The sequence below is a fragment of the Meles meles genome, chromosome 8, assembly GCF_922984935.1.
Source record: "Meles meles chromosome 8, mMelMel3.1 paternal haplotype, whole genome shotgun sequence".
NCBI lineage: Eukaryota > Metazoa > Chordata > Mammalia > Carnivora > Mustelidae > Meles > Meles meles.
In genome coordinates, this window is record NC_060073.1 from 11,369,525 (window position 1) to 11,389,233 (window position 19,709).

The following is a 19,709-nucleotide window of genomic DNA, read 5'->3' on the forward strand; positions in this document are numbered from 1 at the left end:
CATAGTAGATAATAATACAAAACTTGATGGCTTAGAACAAGATGTATTATCTCGAGTTTCTGTGGGTCAGAATCTCTCAGTGAGGCCACAATCAAGATGTCGAATGAAGCTTCAACTGAAAGCTCAACTGGGGAAGAATCAGCTTTCAAGATCATTCACATCATTGTTGACCGGATTTCTGCTTCCCTGGCTGTTGACTGGAAGCTACCCCCAGTTCTTTGCACAGAGGCTTCTCTATCAGGCAGATCAGAATGTGGCAGCTGGCTTTCTCAGAGCAAGAAGCAAGAAGAACCAAAGAGAGACTGCAAGCAAGAGAGAAGTTGGACCTTTGTCTCCTCATCTTATAACTTTTCCTGCATTATATTCAAGAGAAGTGAGGCCAGCCCACACTCTGGGGAAGGGGATTTCACAAGGGCATGGATATCAGGATGTGGGAACATGGGGCCATGTCAGAAGCTGTCAAATGCACTCCAATATGTATCCTGTGCTTTCATCTCACAAAACCACCAACACCCCCTAAGAAAGAAAAAAAAAAGTCTCATATTTGTTCATTAATTTGCTCATCCAAAAATTATTTATTCTGTTCCCACTGTGAACTAGGTGGTACAGTAGCTCAAGGGCTGGAGATAGAACAGTGAACAAGGGACACGGACCCTTCCCCCTTGGAGTGGACATTCCAGTGGAGAGGGTGACAGACAGTAAACAAACCACACAGTGTTACAGAGGGTGAGGAGTCATAACAGGGAAGAGGCACAGTGGGTGTTCATGGGGGTAACACTGTCTTCTACATAAGAGAGATGGTCTGGGACGACCTCTTTGAGAACCGGCCTTTGAGCAAAGACATGAAGGAAGTGTGGGAGCCACAGTGAGAATATTTGGAGGAGGAGTGTCCTGGGCAGTGCGAACAGCAAATGCAAAGGCGGGTGATGGGTTCAGGGAAGAAGAAGCTCAGTGCCGCTGGAGGAGAGGGAGCAACCGAGAAGGCCGTCAGAGGGGAGGTCCAAAAGGCAACCCAGCCAGAACTGACAGGGTCTTGTCATTGAAAATGACATTGAATTTTATTCTAAGATCGGAGTCACTAAAGAACGGCCCCACCAAATGAAGCTGCTTAAATTCCAGTAGTTACAAAAAAATTAGCCCCTCCCTTCATAATTTCAAATACTATTTCTAGTTATATGTTATAGGAAGGTATACTTTGCTTTAATATGGCTGCATTTAACATTTAATATAGTTCATTGATCCACATTTTCTAATTACTTACTTTAAAAGATAGAATTGAAAGCCCTAGGTGTTTGAAACTGCTTTGTTCCCAGATAAAGAAAGAGAAGTCAAATGAAACAATCTGTGGGAGGGGCTCCTGGGTGGTTCAGGTCCACTAAGCATTCGCTCTTGATGTCAGCTCAGGTCTTGAGCTCAGGTCTTGATCTCAGGGTCATGAGCGGGAGCCCAGCCTTGGGATCCACACTGGGCATGGAGCCTACTTAAAAAACAAACATACAGTTTCTGGGAAGCTTGGGTCCATTGCTCACCTGAAGTCAAACAACCTTAAAGGGCCTAGGCTGGGACTCAGGTCACAGCAACTTATTAACTGCATAAAGGCCAACTTCACAAAGCAAGGGCCTTGAACCATAAGGAAGGCCGTGCCTTAAGAACTGCCTAACCTTCGGTGAAGTGGCTGCTGACCAACAGCCAGGAAGTTGTCTGGACAGGTGTGTAAAGGCCCAGGAGGAAGGCCTGTGTACGCTCACTCGCACACCAGCCACACTCCTGATGTGATGACCCAGGATTGTGGGGAAGGACACTCTGTCATGGCCATCACGCACACTCAGCCCCGAGTGTTTCCTACGACTGTGCCACCTAGAAGTCACCTCCACACACCTGGAAGGATTGATAGGCGGGAACTTAGAACCATATGGAAATTAGTTCTATCAGAGAAGGCGGGGTCAGCTTAAGTGGTTAGGAGTGGCCAGAAGGGGGAGGACAACAGACTGTTTGACAAAAGAAGCACATATAAGAGAAAGTAGAGAAACACCTGCTTTCAAACACGGGGATCTGTACACGGGAGCCGTAGTCTAAACAAGAGAGAGTGGGATGACCTGGTTCACCCTCTCCCTCCTGAACCTTCTCTGGGCTGCAGCTGGGACCAGCACCGGGACCCGAAGCTCATGCTGTGAGTATAGTGATTCTTCCAGAGAGGTCAGGGGAGCAGTTCCCCCCCGGGCACAAGGGAAAACCTCACACACGGAGGTCTGCTGAGGACAAAGTGATTGAAAACGGCAATCACTGTAGGAGTTCCAAGGGGGCAAGTCAGGGTGAGTGTGTGCTGCATCTTTCCTGACTGAACCCTGTAAGTGCTTGGAGAGGCAAGTCTACGCATTTTACCTTAGAAGAGGTTGAAACAGTGGTGCAGGAACAATGGCTGGCAGCACAAAGAGAGATGCTCAGAGCTGTTCTGACCAAGTGCCACTGCTGGGGGATGTTGGAACTTGCTGAGGACAGCTGGTATCCCAAGTCTTCCATACTCTCCATGTAAGACTGAGGAAAAAAGGAGGTGCCTGGCTGGCTTAGTTGAGGAGCATGCAACTCTTGATCTCAGGGTTGTGAGTTTGAGCCCCATGCAGAGTGCAGAGATTTAAAAAAAAAGAAAGGTCACCTGGGTGGCTCAGTCAGTTGAGTGTCTAACTCCTGCTTTCAGCTCAGGTCACGATCTCAGGGTGTCCCTTTACCTCTGCTGCTCTCCCTGCTGGCCCATAGGTCACTCTCACTCCCTTTCTCAGTCTCTCTCTCTCTCTCTCTCTGAAATAAATAAATAAATAATAAAATCCTTTAAAAAAAAAGAACTTTATTTTTTTTTTTTAGGATTTATTTATTTGAGAGAAAGAGAGAGTGAGGTGGGGTGGGGCAGATGGAGAGGGAGAGAGAGACTCCCAAGCAGACTCCATGTTGAGCACAGAGCTGGACACGGGGCTCCATCCCAGGACCCTACAGTCAGGACCTGAGCCAAAAACCAATAGTTAGACACTTAATCAACTATACTGCCCAGACACTCCCCTGAAAAAAGTTAACTTTAAAATAAAAGAGTGAGAAAGAAATACAAGGAAATCAGTGATTTCTAGGAATCTGCTAAAAATAATATGAAATGGCCATGAGCCATATTGCTTGAACTTCCTAAGTGAGAAGTCACTTTGTTAAACATAAGGGTTGTTTGAGGAGATCCAACATCTAACTGGTCTACCTGGCCTCAAAAGAAAATGTCAGTGTTTTCTCCATCTCTCTTTATTTTTTTTAAAGAGTTTATTTATTTATTTGACACAGAGAGAGAGACATCGAGAGAGGGAATACAAGCAGGGAGAGTGGGAGAGGGAGAAAGAAGCAGGCTTCCCACTAAGCGGGGAGCCAGATGTGGGGCTTGATCCCAGGACCCCACGACCATGACCTGAGCCAAAGGCAGACGCTTAATGACTCAACCACCCATGTGCCCCTCCATCTCTGTTAGGGACACTAGAGGGTGTCCCTGAAAATGTTAATGCTAACTAATCCTGTCTTCTAACAGAGTGACACATGGGAAACATGTTTCTGACATGAGAGAGAGTGGATTAGGGGTTTAGTAAATGGCTTTTCTCTTCTCAGCTGTTCCCCCCGCACAGCAGCCCTTGGTTCATGGCATACAAGTGCTCATGGAGAACTCTGTGACCAGCTCAGCCCACCCCAATCCCAGCATCCTGATTGCCATGAACCTGGCCGGAGCCTACAACATGGAGGCCCAGAAGCTCCTAACTGACAAGCTCATGGCCAGTGACAGCGCGGGTGAGAAATCAGAGCCTCTCCACGTGCTCCCTGATTCTGCAGCCCCAGATTCCAACTCCACAACCCCACACACACAGTGCCACCTGGGATTGTCCCTGAATCAGCCAAACACCTTTCCCTATGTACCTGCAAAGAAAGGTTCGTGAAGTCAGAGCATCTGTAGAGTTACACAGGAAAGCAGAATAAGCTCTAGACCAGGCATGAAAAAGAGGAGGCTTGCAACTCTGGCTCCACCATTTATCAGCTCTGAAACCTTGAACAGGTCGCAGATCCAGACCAACCTCACGTCTTCATTTGCAAAACGCAGATGATTCTAATAACAAGGACTCTAACAGTAATAACAACAATGATAATAATAACCAAATCTCTGTTCTGTCTACTTCACAGGAGTTGCCTTGAGGATCAAGTTAGATAGTAAAGTTAAAATTATTTTCAGGTACGAATTTGTATGGGTGCCTGTGCTGCTTTGCTAAATAGATACCAGGGATTCCTGATGAAGTTGTCAAGTCACACAGTGGTCACCAGATTAAACCCTCCTTGAACATTTTTCCACACTTCTTTCCTTAAGAAAAACAAGATCAAAAAACTATCTAGAGGTACCTGGCTGGCTCCATGGTGGGAACGTGTGGCTCTTGATCTCCAGGTTGTGAGTTTGAGTCCCAGGCTGGGTATAACGATTACTTAAAAAACAAAAACAAAAACAACAAAAAAAAAAACCTTTTTAAATATTATCTAATTTTATTATTAAAAAATCAAAATGATCTGGAGATCAGATCAGAGATCTCAGCCCTGACCCCTGGCACACTCTCCCCTGAGAATACCTTTGTGACTGCTTTGTTCTCTCCTCCACAGACCTGACCATTGGTCAGCTTGCCCTTACCATCATGGCCCTCAACTCCTCCTGCCGAGATCCTGGGAATAAAGTGTCAGTTCTACAGAGACTAATGGAAAGCTGGCCACCCTCAAGTAAGACCTCAGCAGAAGGGAGGGGAGGGTGAGGCAAATGGTCCTTCCTGAGAGTATTAAACCTAGAACAAAAAAGATGGGTGAGGGGTGCCCAGGTGGCTCAGTGGGTTAAAGCATCTGCCTTCAGCTCAGGTCATGATCCCAGGGTCCTGGGATTGAACCCCACATCGGGCTCCCTGCTCAGGGGGAGCCTGCTTCCCTCTCTCTCTCTCTGCCTGCCTCTCCCTACTTGTGATCTCTGCCAAATAAATAAATACAATCTTAAAAAAAAAAAAGATGGGTGAGTGGAAAATGAGGGAGGGGATACAAGTTATCTCCACTCAGGATTCTTCGGATAACCACACAGTGAGATATTCACTTCGATTCCAAACGTACTAGAGAAGATCACTATCCTGGGAAACAGACTTATGCCATCACCTGAAGACAGTCATCCTTTTTATTCTCTTGTCATGCTGGGTGACATTCTTATTCTGAGAAATGTTAAAGTTAGCTTTTGCCAATATGGAGTCTTTCTTTTTTGGACAGGTTTTCTAGAAATTTCTACTTAAAAGGTTTAACTTTTACCTTTTTCACAGATGTCCTCATTGTGGTGAATATTAATCTTACAGAGACCCTCTGTCCCCTTCCCAGGTCCCAGTGCTCCAGCTTCAACCTTCTATGGGCCCAGTCTGGCGGTCCTGGCATTGTGCCAGGAGAACCCAAAAACAGCCTTACCCATAGCAACCCGCTTTGCCAAGATCCTGAGGTTCGGTTCCTCCCCCTTCAATACGGGTGAGTTGGTTGCCACTTCCAAACACTGCCCTGAGCTGAAAATATCAAGGGCACTTAGTGGGGGAGGGGGGCAGGAGGGAAAAGTGGGAGGGGGAGCTTTCCATGGAGGAGGAGCCAAGGGTCATGAAAATGTCTGCAGATGGAAAGCACTGAACAAACATTTGCTGGACACGTGAATTAAGGAATAAGTGAAAGGGAGACAGTAAAACAAAGAAACCAGGACAATACTTGAAATGTCTGACAATGACAAAATCTCTATCAGGAACAATAAATAAGTCACACAAATCAGCAGTTATTCCCAGACAAATTCTTAAATGATTAAATCAATGTCTAGACTCAAGTCTTACCCTGAAACCTTTTTTTTTTTTAAGATTCATTTATTTATTTTAGAGAGAGAGAGATCAGGGGGAGGGGCAGAAGGCAAGGGAGAGAGAGAACCTCGAGCTGACTTCACCCTGACCACAGAGCTTGACACAGGGCTCCATCTCATGACCCTGAGATCATGACCTGAGCTGAAACCAAGTCAGATGCTTAAATCACTGAGCCACCCAGGCGCCCCTGAACCCTCTCTTTTATCTCTACTGATGATTCCATTCTCTGTTCCTCTCGATGTTTCTCCTTATAACATCCTGATATTCTCTTTCTAGTGAACAGATAACCCTAAACCCATGATGCTCCTCCCCTTCAAGGATACACTGGAACCATGTTACTTCTTCATTCTATAACCTTATGGTTGCTTGTCAAGAGAAGCTTTTTCCCCTACAGCACCACGTCCTTTTCTGTCCACCCTTCTGCAGGTCATGATACCTGCCCTGAATAACACCCTCTCTGTGGACATTATCACGTGCCCTTCATTCATGGTCACCTTTCCTCTTTTGGACTCTCAAGCAATAGCGTATCTCAGGTTTTCACCCCGTTAGCCACCCTGCCCCTGCAACCTCTCTAGTTTCAGGCAAACTCTCCCATTTCCGTCTCTTTCAGATCATAATCCAATACTCTAGTGCCCTCCCTGTGGCTCAAGAGCAGACAGGTCTCCATTTTCCATCTGGGACTTCATGCATTGCTAGGGAGTCTGTCAGTTCAGGAGATTTGACTTCTTGGACAGCAATGGTCTCAACAACACTGCCATCCTTAATGAGGTTATACAATTCAGGTGGCGATTACAGGAGGGAGAAGATCAGAGAAAGAAGTCATCTGGCAAGTCTTTCACTTGTTCTGTCTTGTCCTTCCATAGCTTGCTTATTCAATCCACATACACTTTCCCATGCAAATAATGAAAATGCCCCTGTGCCAGGTGCCCTGGGGGTGCAAAGTTCCCACCATCCAGTTGCTCACAGAGCACAGTAACAATAAAACAGAGCAGAGTGCTGAGACTGCAAAACAAGTCCGAACAATACATGATAAGAAACTCAGGAAAGAGGGGCACCTGGGTGGCTCAGTTAAGTGTCCAACCCTTGATCTCAGCTTGGGTCTTGATCTCAGGGTCATGAGTTTAAACCCCACATTGGGCTCCATGCTGGGCATGGAGCCTACTTTTTTAAAAGTTCAGAAAAGAGACTGTACCTGTGGCACTGGGCAGACCAAAGAAGGTTTCACTGAGAGGTGGTGATGGCCAGGCCTTCCAGAACTGGTGACATTTTTAAAAGATAAACACTGGGACAAGAAAAATGAGACTGAATGAAGCACCAGTCTAATTAAAAGCATGAGCTTTAGATCTGGGTTCAGGTCCTGGCGCTGCTACTTACCAGCTGTGTGGCCTTGGGCCATTACTTGGCCTCTAAGAGCCTCCATTTCCTTATCCCTTCAGTGGAGTTCATTTTAGGTACTATCTCACAGGTTGTCCTGAAGAATAAAGGAGATAATGTAGTTGGAACGCAATAAGCACACAGTAAATGTTAGTTGTTCCTATTGTTGGGTGATGGTTGTCTCACCCACCTCCCTCCGACCATGATTCACAGACACAGGAGCTATGGCGACCTTGGCTCTGACTTGTATGTACAACAAGATCCCAGAAGGCTCAGATGAAGGTTACAAAATTCTGTTCATTGAGGTACTAGACGAAGTCGTGAAGAATGTCAGCATGAGGATCGAAGACAATGGCATCATTGGAGACATCTACAGTACTGGCCTTGCCATGCAGGTAAACACATCATCTATGCTTCTTTGTTGAGCCCATGCCAGTATGATAAGACTGGATTGTAGGATCAAGACAGCAGGCTTCTTATAATTATATCTCTGGGGAAGACAAGCTAGTATGACTTGAGGTAGATTCCTTGCGGTGTTTGTCTCAGTTTCTCTACTGGTAAAACGCAGGTGTTAATTCCTCCCTACCTCATAGGTAAAGGGTGAAAATAAAATTATGAGAATTCTTTCCTCTTTCTTGAAAAAATAAATAAATAAATCCCAGAAACATATCAGGTTACTGATAATGATCAATGTGTTCATAATAATCATAGATTGATGAAAATTTGATGTATAAAAAGTAAGATATTAAAATGGGCCCTCAAAAAAATGAAATTTTGTAATTCCATCTTGCCAGTCGAGTGTTCTTTATTTCAGCCCTTTATCTTGATCCAGAAAATGTGGGCTTATGTTCAACCTGAACACAGGTTGAAACAACCTGAACACAGGTTGAAACAACCTGAACACAGCAGTGAAAACACCTAAAGCTGACTTGTCAAGCTCTTATCATCTCGATCTCATTGCAACTTCGCACAGTGTTCTAAATGGGAATCAGGTGTGTCTGGTACTCTGTCCATACTCAATCCTATGTTTTCCTAGTATAGAACCCAGGCTTGGACTCCATAAGATGCTGTTTGATATATCTCCAAATGCAACCCTCACCGCATTGATTAGGGTTGACTAGGGCAGCATCTTCCCATGGAGGACATACTAATGATAGTGGGGAGAGGTAACCAGCTAGAATCAGAAATTAAAGGGTCATCTGTGGCCAAATCGTCTAGTCCAAACTCAGAAGTTCGTGCTCCGAAGTCTTAAAATGTCTTATGTGATTCATAGAAAAACTGTACCTTCTCAACTCAGAAAGCCCAGGAAACAGAGAACCTGGAGTTACAATGCCAGGCCGAAACCTAATGTACCTCTGGACTAGTGGTAAAAAGAAATCCTTTGGGGGAGAGGAGCAGAGACTGCCCCTGATGTTCCACACATTAGAAATTAGCAAAGGACATAAACAGACTAGAAAGTAGTTTATGTTAAACACAAAAGTAAATACAATATCCCCACCCCAATGTGCAATGTATTGGAGCAACTAATGAGGACAACGTCAGCTTCCATGGCATGTCAACGTGAATGAAGTTTGGCCATGGAAAAAAAGACTGTTACTGGGGCGCCTGGGTGGCTCAGTGGGTTAAAGCCTCTGCCTTCGGCTCAGGTCATGATCTCAAGGTCCTGGGATAGAGCCCCGCATCGGGCTCTCTGCTCAGCGGGGAGCCTGCTCCCCTTCCTCTCTCTCTCTGCCTGCCTCTCTGTCTATCTCTGTCAAATAAATAAAATCTAAAAAAAAAAAAAAAAAGACTGTACCATGGCTGAATCATCCAAGAACAATCCCGGGACTCAGGGCTAGAAAGCCTTGTGGAATATCAGAGGCAGTCTGGACGGGATATAAGATGGGTTTTATCTATGCCTGACTTAAAATAAACTTGCTTCCCCTTAGTGCCAGACAGAGAAATGTTTGCTTTTGCTAATTAGGTTTATGAATTCCGTTTGGGATTTTCCAACCCACAAGGTACACTCTGATAAGCTGTACCTAAGAATTACAGTTTTATTTATGAAAAGGCAAGACCTCATCCTTATCCGATATCATAGGTCATATGTATTTCGAATCAGTTAGGATACATAACCTCTCCTAACTCGAGGTATAGCACATAACGAGAGTTTACCCAAGCAGCCTGAAGTCTGAAATCACCAGATATCTAATACACAACTTTTTTTTCTAATTTACAATGTTCTTCTGTGGAAAAGCAAAGGGCACTCAAGATGTCACAACTTGAGTTTGAATCCCAGATCTCCCACCACTGTGGGCAAATATTGAATTGTTTCCCCATAAAAACAAGGTTGCAAAGGTATTTTTTTAAAACATCACAAGCACAATGTGATGCCAGTAACTGTTCATGGTTTCTGCCAGTGGAAGAGGGGTGATATTAAGCTTCCTCTCCAGCCTTCATTCATCCTCTTCCAGGATGTCAGTGCCCTTCAAGTGGCCTGGGCCACCCTCATGGCTTCCCTAGGCACTCAGGAGGCACTTCCTCTGTTGCAGGATTTCTTCTCTGCTTTCTATCAAGAATCCAAAGCCTTCAAAGTTCCTCTTAACTTGGGGATTTAACTTGGAAGAAGGATCTGATAAACATCTTTATGCAAAGCTATTAATGACTTCTCATAGGTAATGTGTTATTCCTCTCTAGAGTGTTGGCATTGGTGATGTTTTATCCCAAGGGGATCCATCTTGCTTTTGGGATCTGAGAGGTGAATATGGCAAACGAACAAGATCTGGCTGCTGAGGAGTACCTACCTGATGCCCCTTAAGCCAAACTGCCCCATAAAGCGACCTCTGGCAGAGCCAAGAGTTCTAACAGTGATGGTCATGTCAAAAACTGTCGTTCATCAACTGCCTTTGGCTCACAGAGCCATTTCTGATATGACTATCTTCTTTCACTTCCTATTCCAAGCTTCAGGTGAATCAGTCACCAGCAATCTCAAACCACTGACTTACTCTGAGGGTCATGGTCAGCTTCCCTAAAGGGAGGAAGGTGGTGATAATAGCTTACACATTACACATAACAAAATGCTTTTGCTTATTGTCCCACATCTGAACCTCAAATGAACCTGCAAAGGTAGGAAGAAATTGTGATTTCTATTTTACTCATGTGATACAAATCTCAGCAAAGTAGAATGAATTGCTTGGAGCATTAATCAAGAACCACTTTGCAGATAACGGAAACCCAAATAATTTTTGCCTAAGGAAAAAAATGGGGATTTACTATATCATGTTATAAACTAGATCCAGGGCTAGATTAAATGGTTTCAGGATTAAGCAGAATAAAGGGCTCAGATTGTGCTTTTAGGCACCACTCTTTTTTCATCACTCAGCCCTGGTTTTCCTCACTGTCTCCTATGGCATGGTTTCTTCAAAGTGGCTGAGGAAGATGGTCACAGCCCAGTGATTACTTACATGGTCCTAGCTGATTACCCCAGCAGGAGGAAAAGACATGCTTCTCTCTCTGAATGTCTGTATGTCAAGGAAGGATGCTGGCTAGTGGGGTGCCCACTAATCACTGTTAGCAAGAGGATGGCACTCTAGGATTACCCCAGCCCAGGCCATGAGTCCACTCCTGTGGCCAGGCTTGTGGAACCTCTGGCTGACTGTCCTGACATGATCACAAAGTATGGGAGGAGTCCACCAAAGGCTGTGCAGGACAACACAAAACAAAGAGGACTGCTATGTTTGGATGACCAGATGTCCCAGACTAACACTGCTCCTGGAGCTTGCTTTCCCCGGGACTCACCTTCATTCTACATTCAAGAACTGTTTTATACACACATGCTATAAATACAGCAGCCCCAGTAGTGTTCCCCAAACCTAACTGGTGCACATATATTTGTTGTGTGACCGCTATGTGACAGACCCTGAGCTAAGAGGTGGGGACGCAGCAGGGAACAAGACAGACAAAGTTCCAAACCTTGGGCAGCTCAGTTTTGGACTTTGAGTGATCCCCCAAGATTAGTGATCAAATATAACTCTTGTAAAACTTATAGAGGTCAACTCTCAGCTATGCCTAATCAATCTCTCATTCCCTCTCTCTCCTGCCCCCAGGCTCTCTCTGTGACACCTAAGCAACCTAACAAGGAGTGGAACTGCCAGAAGACCATGGACACAATACTTCAGGAAATTGAGCAGGGGAAATTCCACAATCCCATGTCCATTGCCCAAATCCTCCCTTCCCTGAAAGGCAAGACATATCTGGATGTGCCCCATGTGTCCTGCAGCCCTGGTAAGAACTCTTAACATCTGCCTTTCCTTATGTCATAAAGTAGTGGCTCCTTATGTGGATCAATTTTAAATGGCACACAGGCTTATTACATAGGCAGAGACGCATCTGATATCCAATCCCCAAGTGTTGTGTGCTAACACACAGCCATGGCAGCCTGTTCTCAGAATTCAGCCCCCTTGTCTACTTCACTCAGTACACATTAAGTGAGCACCTACTATATGCATACATTTTGTGAGATGCTGGTGAAGAGGGGAGGTCCACGGTCCTGACAATCAGATGATATATAACTTCCTTCATTCGTTTGACAAATGCACCAAACGTTATGCGTTATCTTATGATACCTGCTCTTAACAAGGTCAGGATACAGATGTGTAGACAAAAACTACAACATTTGGAAGAATGAAATAAGTATTAAGTAAAAATAGAAGCCACATGCAGTGCATAGCAAAGAAAATGTGACCAATCATTGAGCTGGTCTGAGACACTTATGAGAAAAAGAGTTGGCTTTTAAGCCCAGACTTGGGGATCTAAATACAAGGCCTTGGTGCTCCTGGCACAGCAAAGGAATGGGGTGGAAACCCGGCATATTACCTTTTTATTTTAAATATCTATATTTTAGCCAATTAAAAATACAATACAGTGCTACTTAAAAATTCAAACTTTGTAGAAATATGCACAAAGAAAGTGGGAATCCTGCATAAAATTTTACCCCTCCAGCAATAATGAGTCTTGGCAAAGATACCTCCAACTCCTCCTTCTAGACAAACACCAGTATAAAGTACTGATGTCTTATATTGCACGGATTTGCTGAGATAAGCAGAGATTACTAAATTCCCTGCCTATCTCAGTACAGAGTCTATAGAGACTGTAATCAAGGAACCCAATCCTAATTACACCAAACACAGCTACATTCACCGAACTCCTCAGGATACAGATTTCCCAATCTGAACAAGATGGCCATGGAGTCTTTCCAAGGATTCTACACTATACTTGCCCAGGTTTTTTGTTAAATGGTCTGAAACTTACTACCTTCGCTTCCAGATTCACAGTGTTACCAAAAATCCCACAAATCCACAGAACTCAACCATGTAAAACACATGACTTAGGGCTAACCGTCCTCCCTTCTGGTTAAAAATTGGTTTTTTTAAGATATTTTATTTATTCATTTGACAGTGAGAGAGATATCACAAGGAGGCAGAGAGGCAGGCGGGGGGGGGGGGGGGAAGCAGGCTCCCCACTGAGCAGAGAGCCCAATGAGTGGCTCCATCCCAGGATCCTGGGATCATGACCTGAGCCGAAGGCAGAGGCTTTAACCCACTGAGCCACCCAGGCGCCCCTGGTTATAAATTCTTTTAACAAAACTAATGTTCACTATAAAATGAGCCATCTCCACATCACTCGGCATCAGGGAAATACAAATCAAAACCACAATGAGATATCACCTCACACCAGTCAGAATGGCTAAAATTAACAAGTCAGGAAATGACAGATGCTGGCAAGGATGCAGAGAAAGGGGAACCCTCCTACACTGTTGGTGGGAATGCAAGCTGGTGCAACCAGTCTGGAAAACAGCATGGAGGTTCCTCAAAAAGTTGAAAATAGAGCTACCCTACAACCCAGCAATTGCACTACTGGGTATTTACCCCAAAGATACAAATGCAGTAATCTGAAGGGGCACATGCACCCGAATGTCCATAGCAGCAATGTCCATAATAGCCAAACTATGGAAAGAACCTAGATGTCCATCAACAGATGAATGGATAAAGAAGATGTGGTATATATACACAATGAAATACTATGCAGCCATCAAAAGAAATGAAATCTTGCCATTTGTGACGACGTGGATGGAACTAGAGGGTGTTATGCTTATTGAAATAAGTCAATTGGAGAAAGACAACTATCATATGATCTCCCTGATATGAGGAAGTGGAGATGCAATGTGGGGGGTTTGGGGTGTAGGAAAAGAATAAATGAAACAAGATGGGATCAGGATGGAGACAAACCATAAGAGGCTCTTAATGTCACAAAACAAACTGAAGGGGCTCGGGGGGAGGGGGTTAGGGAGAGGGTGGTGGGGTTATGGACATTGGGGAGGGTGTGTGCTATGGTGAGTGCTGTGAATGAAGCATGTAAACCTGGCAATTCACAGACCTGGACCCCTGGGGCTAATAATACATTATATGTTTATAAAAAAATTAAAAAGATATTTTTTAAAAAAAGAAAAGAAACAGTTAAAATGAGCCATCAGCTCTTCAGCTATGAGCAATTCTCTAGATTGGAAATGAGAGCTTCATAGATCACACAAGTTCCTCAGAACCACCCAAAAAGGACACAAAATCTTGCCATTTCTTGAAATGTTTCTTGAGGATAAGTTGCCGATAACAGAGATTTTTGCACCTATAACACAAACCCTGTAATCATTAACAAATGCGATCTCTTCGCTCTTCACAGGTGTTGAAGTGCAACCAACCCTCCCCACTCAACCCAGCCCTGTTCCCACCACAGCATCCAACGTCACCGTCACATACACCATAAATAACCAGCTGAGGGGGGTGGGTCTGCTCTTCAATGAGACCATGGACGTTAGTGTGAAAGGTGGATCGGTACTACTTGTTGTCCTAGAGGAAGCACAACGCAGAAATCCCATGTTCAAGTGAGTGCTGTAAGCAATGTTCACCACTCTCCCCAGACCCCATCTGAATTCCCATTCTCTCCCTCCTTCCTTCATTTTCTTACTTTCTTTTTTCCTTCTGATAATTTAACATCATTTCATCACCCCTTGAGAAGCGTGCAATCTAGTAACTATCAAAGCTGGCTCAGGAAAATTCAATCACCCAAGTCAACATACGATGGAGTTTTACAAACAGAAATTCAAAGTGGGAAAGTCTATTGTGGGTTAGAACAGTCCAGGAAGGCTTGTGGCTTTGGAGTCCATTCGAAAAATCAGTACTGTTAGGAAGATGGGGAAAGATGGTATTCTAGAAAGAGGGAATGGCTAGGACAAAGCATTTGAGACAGGAATAAGCAAGGACTTCAGGGTCAGTGAGTCGGCCAGCTTGACTGGAGAAGAGGAGACTGAATCAAGTGAGTAACCTGTAAGGATAGGCTGGGTGAAGAACCAGGTTAAAGAGATCAGACTTCCTATTAGAGAAAGCATTGCAAGTTTTTAAGTAAGAAAAGTCACGTTGTAAAACGTTAATTGGTTTGAGAATGGGAGACAAGGAGGAGATCTGGGGCTAGCCTGAGGTAACAAATCTGTGAGGTGATGAAGACCCCTTCTAGGATAAACAGACTCACACCAAGGAAGACGCCACTTGGCTCTGTGAGTACTGGGGAAGGGGAGGCGGCAAGAGAGAGAAGCTTCCAAACTTTTGATAGGAGTGTCAGGAGGAAAGAATGTCTTTCAGAGAAAAAGACTTAGTTCCTTTAGACATGTCTAATTGCGGGTGTTCAAAACAGCAACATTAGGGAGCTTTTGGAGGTTTAGACGAAGGCCTAGAAAAAGAGGTCAGGACAGGCGAAAGAGGTCGGATGGTCAAGATGACCGAAGTTGAGGAACTGTGCAGAGGTAGCAGAGACAAGCTCCCAACAAGCCACGAGTCCAGCACGCCTGGCTGGCTCAGTCAGAAGAGCAGGCGACTCGATCTCAGGATCATGACTTCAAGCCCCATGTTGGGCATAGAGTCCACTTTAAAAACAGCAAACAAACATGATCTTATATGCCCATTTTACAGATAGCACCACATAGTCCCAAAGACGCTAAGTAACATCCCTAAGATCCCATGACATGTAACTAGTTAAGTTGACTGTGAAGCTCATATTCCTTCCACTGTCAGGAGAGGACAAAATATAGAAATAAATCCTGAGAAATAAAATTAAACTTGGGATGTCTTCATAGTTTGCAAGAAGAGGAAGCAGCAGAGAAATATGGAGAAAACTAAGCTCACAGAAGAAGCAGAGGGGAAATGCCAGGTCATGGAAAGGAAAAGAGGAGAGACCTTCAAAAGACAATGATGTGACCCAAATTCTGCCGAGAGATGCCAGAGAGAAAGACTGACCAAGCCCAAGGAAGTGACACCTGAGTGGGATGTGGAACCTGTTCCACAGGATTAGGTTCCATACATTGTGCCTGCTGTCCACAGCCCAGCTCCGTAATTCCCTGAAACCCACAGACAGGTCAGGACAAAAGTTGCGTTTCAAGAATACTTAGTTTTCAAATACCCTCGGAATATACCTTACTACTTCTCTGAGCTTAACTATAATTTTGCCTGATTTTTCTTTTTCTGACTGTACATGTCATGAATACATACAGTAGACCGTTGCGGGGTGATGTATGAAGAGCAAAACCTCTAAAACTAGTAGTACGCTATCTGTTAATTAATTGAATTCAAATAAATTTTTTAAAAATGGAACAAGACAAAGCATGTACAGTGTGTCCATAATGTAATCACTGTTGAGATTTCTTTATGATTTGGTGGGTGTTTTCTTCTGTGCATGTTATAGATAGCTGTGACCCCTCACGTGGGTGGGAGAGTTATTTCGTGTAAAATTTGTATCCCACATTTTCACCTAACAATTATTGCATGAGCATATTTAATGTCACTTAAAAGTGTGGAAAAATACAATTTTGTCAATGCCAAAAAAAAAATTCAGTCTTGAATATTCATCTCATCACTCATGTAAGTATTCACCCATTGTTGGGCAATTACATTTTTTAAAATTTACTTATTGATATTATTTTTATTTATTATTTTATTATTTATTATTTATTATTTTTTTAAACTCCATTCTTAAATGTCATTTAATACCAACTGAAGTAACTTCATATCTGTTAGTCATTAGCAATTTCTCTTTTAAGCATTTTTTAAATAAACATATTTTTAATTTGCATTAATTTCATTTCTACCTAAAGGGAGACATTTTTTTAACTATGTTGGGTTAGCCACTGTATAGTACATCATTAGTTTTTGATTAGTTTTCAGTGATTCATTAGTTATGTATAACAGTGCTCATCACAACACGTGCCCTCCTTAACACCCATCACCCGGTTATCTCACCCCGCACTCCCCTCCCTTCTGTAACTCTGTTTGTTTCCTAGAAAAGTAACTGATTCCTATGCATTAATTTTGTATCCTGCCACACTGGTGAATTGCTGTATGAATTCTAGTAATTCGGGGTTACTTTATGTGGATGACATGGTACTTCAAGGCTTTTATCTGATCTCTCAAGTGTTTAGAATGTCTCTGTCCCTTCGCCTTAACCCCTTATTGCCTGACCTAAATGAGGTTAATCACGTATGATTTTATTCTTACAGATTTGAAACCACAATGACATCCTGGGGCCTTGTTGTCTCTTCTATCAATAATATCACTGAAAGTGTTCATGAACGGACATACTGGCAATTCCTTAATGGCAAGACACCTCTGAATGAAGGTGAGAAAAGGAAAGGAATCTGGGACTTTCTTCCATAGCCTGCAGCCTGCTTTCTTTCATTTACTTATTTAATTCATTCATTCATTTAATCAAAAACTGTGAGACTATATGTATACATGAGATACCTGTGTATACAGTGATAAAATATATATGTACATGTACACATGTATTATGAAGATATATACAGTGATTCAACTGAATGACAGATAAATGAGGGGTAGGTAGATGGATGATAGACAGAACAGGGGGCTGGCTTTCTAAAATAGCTTTTTCGAAAATCAAGAATCCTGACTCCATCCTGAGCCAATGGGGCATATCCAGTCACCAAGAAAAGTGGATTGACCTAGTGAAAGTGATAGGAGCTGAAAAAGGAAAACGCAGATAATGTGAGGCAAAAAAAAAAAAGAAAGAAAAAGGTAGAAAAAGTAGTATGTGATCCAAGAAGATGGCCACTTTAGGATTTAAAAATTAAATATCATCACATAACATAAAACCACAGTGACTTCATAGCCTGTGGGAAACGAATATGAGGAAGGGGAAACCTAGCTCTTCGTGCAGGGATGTTACCATATGTCACATGTCAACTCTGGAGGTAGCAGTGATTCTCTTTTTTACAGAGAGAGAAACTAAGTCTTGGAGGTGTTGAAGGGACTTGACAAGTCCTGCATCTAGGGTGGGACGGAGCGATTATCCAGCCCATGTTTCCAGACTGTAGCATGACTGTCCTTCCCCCACAGCTTCATTCAGCATTCATTTTTCTTCTTGCTCTGATGTTTTTTTAAAAATCTCCAAAAGAGAAGGTGGTTTATGCATGTTTTTGTGGGGAAAGAGACAATAATAAAATTCAGACTTCAGCAAAACCTTAACATTCTTTAAAATTTTCCACAAATACTAAAATACCCTCCAAGTTAAAGAGCCACGTATGTTATTTTGTCTAAGGAAGATGTTCAATAGTTAAAAGATGTTAATCGCCACCGTGCAGGGAGATGTGAGGCCATGCAGGGTCACAGCAGAGCTGAGGCTGCGGCTTTGTAAGACGCTTCCTTCTCCACGATTACGATGGGAGAGATGTTTTTCTTAAGAGTCTGTCAGGTACGTAACAAAATCTGGCCAGTCAGAATTTGTTGAATTGCAGCAAAACGCATAATAAAGACCTCAAGGTTACATATGGGTTGGTTAGAAGCCCCTTCTCCTACTTACTAGCTGCTTTAGGCAAGGAGTGAATCTTCTCAGAACCAGCTTCCAGAGCTATGAAATGAACACAGTAATAACCATTTCTTGGGTTAGTGTGAAAATTAGAAATAACATGTTAAAAATGAGTAAGTACAATGTCTTCTGCATAGCATGCACTCACAAATGCTCGGCATAAGTATTATTAGTTCTCCTCACCTTCATCTCAAGAATTCCCCAGGAACCTAAATCAGGGTTAGTCTTATGTCTGCCAAATCACCTTTTTTCTCTGGGGAAAGAAGGGGAAACAGAAAGGCCTCTACGATCCAAAAAGATCTGGGCCTGGAATTATTCTTTCTGATGCCCGGTGACTTGAAAGCTAATCATCAATACTGCCACCATCTACCTTCTCTGCCCTGAAACACAAGAATCCTCAACCCACTGCCCTTCCCTACTTTTGGCAAAATCTTCAAAAGTGACCACGAGTTCCTATCTCAAATGTTCTAAACTTGGCTTAACTAAGTCATTTTCTTGCACACTTGCTATGTGTCAGGTACTATATGAGGCACCTGGCAGTCATTATTCCTAATCCTGAAATGTTTCTTTGGGGTAAATATTATTAGTGCAGTTTTAGACATGAGGCAAAAGAGGATCTCACAATTTAAGGGGCTTGTCCAAAGACATGCTCCATGTGGGCAACTCTGAGCCTGGAAACAAAGACTCCCTAAATCTCAATTCCATGCTCTTCCAGTAATCAAGCTGCCCATTGCACTCTGGGATGACTTTACTCCTCTGTCAAGGGGACTGGTCATTTGGGAGGTGGGAGTGGTTACCTCCCATGCACCATGGTTTCCTCGTGTTCTTCTCTGCTTGTTTCCAGGAGTTGCCGACTACAAACCCTCCGACCGTGAGCACATCACGGCCAATTTCACACAGTACTAAGGACAAGGTGGGTTCAGGTTCTCTCAAACATCTCCAAAAGACAGTGGAATTTTTGTTCACTTTATTCCAAGTCTGTGCAAAAATACCCTGGATATCTACAATGCTGCTATATTCCTGCTAAAAACACAGAAACCACTATGTAGAATAAATAATCAAACATCCACATAACCACTATGTAGAATAAATGATTCAAACATTCAAACATCTCAAACATCTCTTTTTTCATCTGTGACCTGTGAAAAAAGGTCCAGCTTCTCAAGGCAATGACTGCCAGTCATCATTTAAACCTAGGATGATGGGAGCGCCTGGGTGGCTCAGTGGGTTAAAGCCTTTGCCTTCGGCTCAGGTCATGATCCCAGGGTCGTGGGATCGAGCCCTGCCATCAGGCTCTCTGCTCCGCATGGAGCCTGCTTCCTCCTCTCTCTCTGCCTGCCTCTCTGCCTAGTTGTGATTTCTCTCTGTCAAATAAATAAATTAAAAAAAAAAAAAAAAAACCTAGGATGAGGGGAGGAGAGAGAGCCCAGGTGATGTTTTTGGAGTTCATTCTGATCTTCATGATTAATTAACAAATGGATTCCTTTATTTCTACAAATGAAGTGATATATTTTAAAA

The 19,709-nt window shown here is 43.4% G+C and overlaps 1 protein-coding gene across 1 annotated transcript; it reads left to right on the top strand.

Moving 5' to 3' along the window:
* Positions 1–2,032: 2,032 nt before the first annotated feature.
* CBLIF (cobalamin binding intrinsic factor) lies at positions 2,033–19,097 on the top strand. Its single transcript, XM_046017617.1, has 9 exons — positions 2,033–2,170; positions 3,631–3,807; positions 4,660–4,773; positions 5,404–5,544; positions 7,503–7,684; positions 11,375–11,552; positions 14,004–14,205; positions 16,867–16,985; positions 19,036–19,097. Exons 1-9 carry the CDS (start codon positions 2,092–2,094, stop codon positions 19,095–19,097), a joined length of 1,254 nt encoding a protein of 417 aa, XP_045873573.1. The 5' UTR covers positions 2,033–2,091.
* Positions 19,098–19,709: the final 612 nt, after the last annotated feature.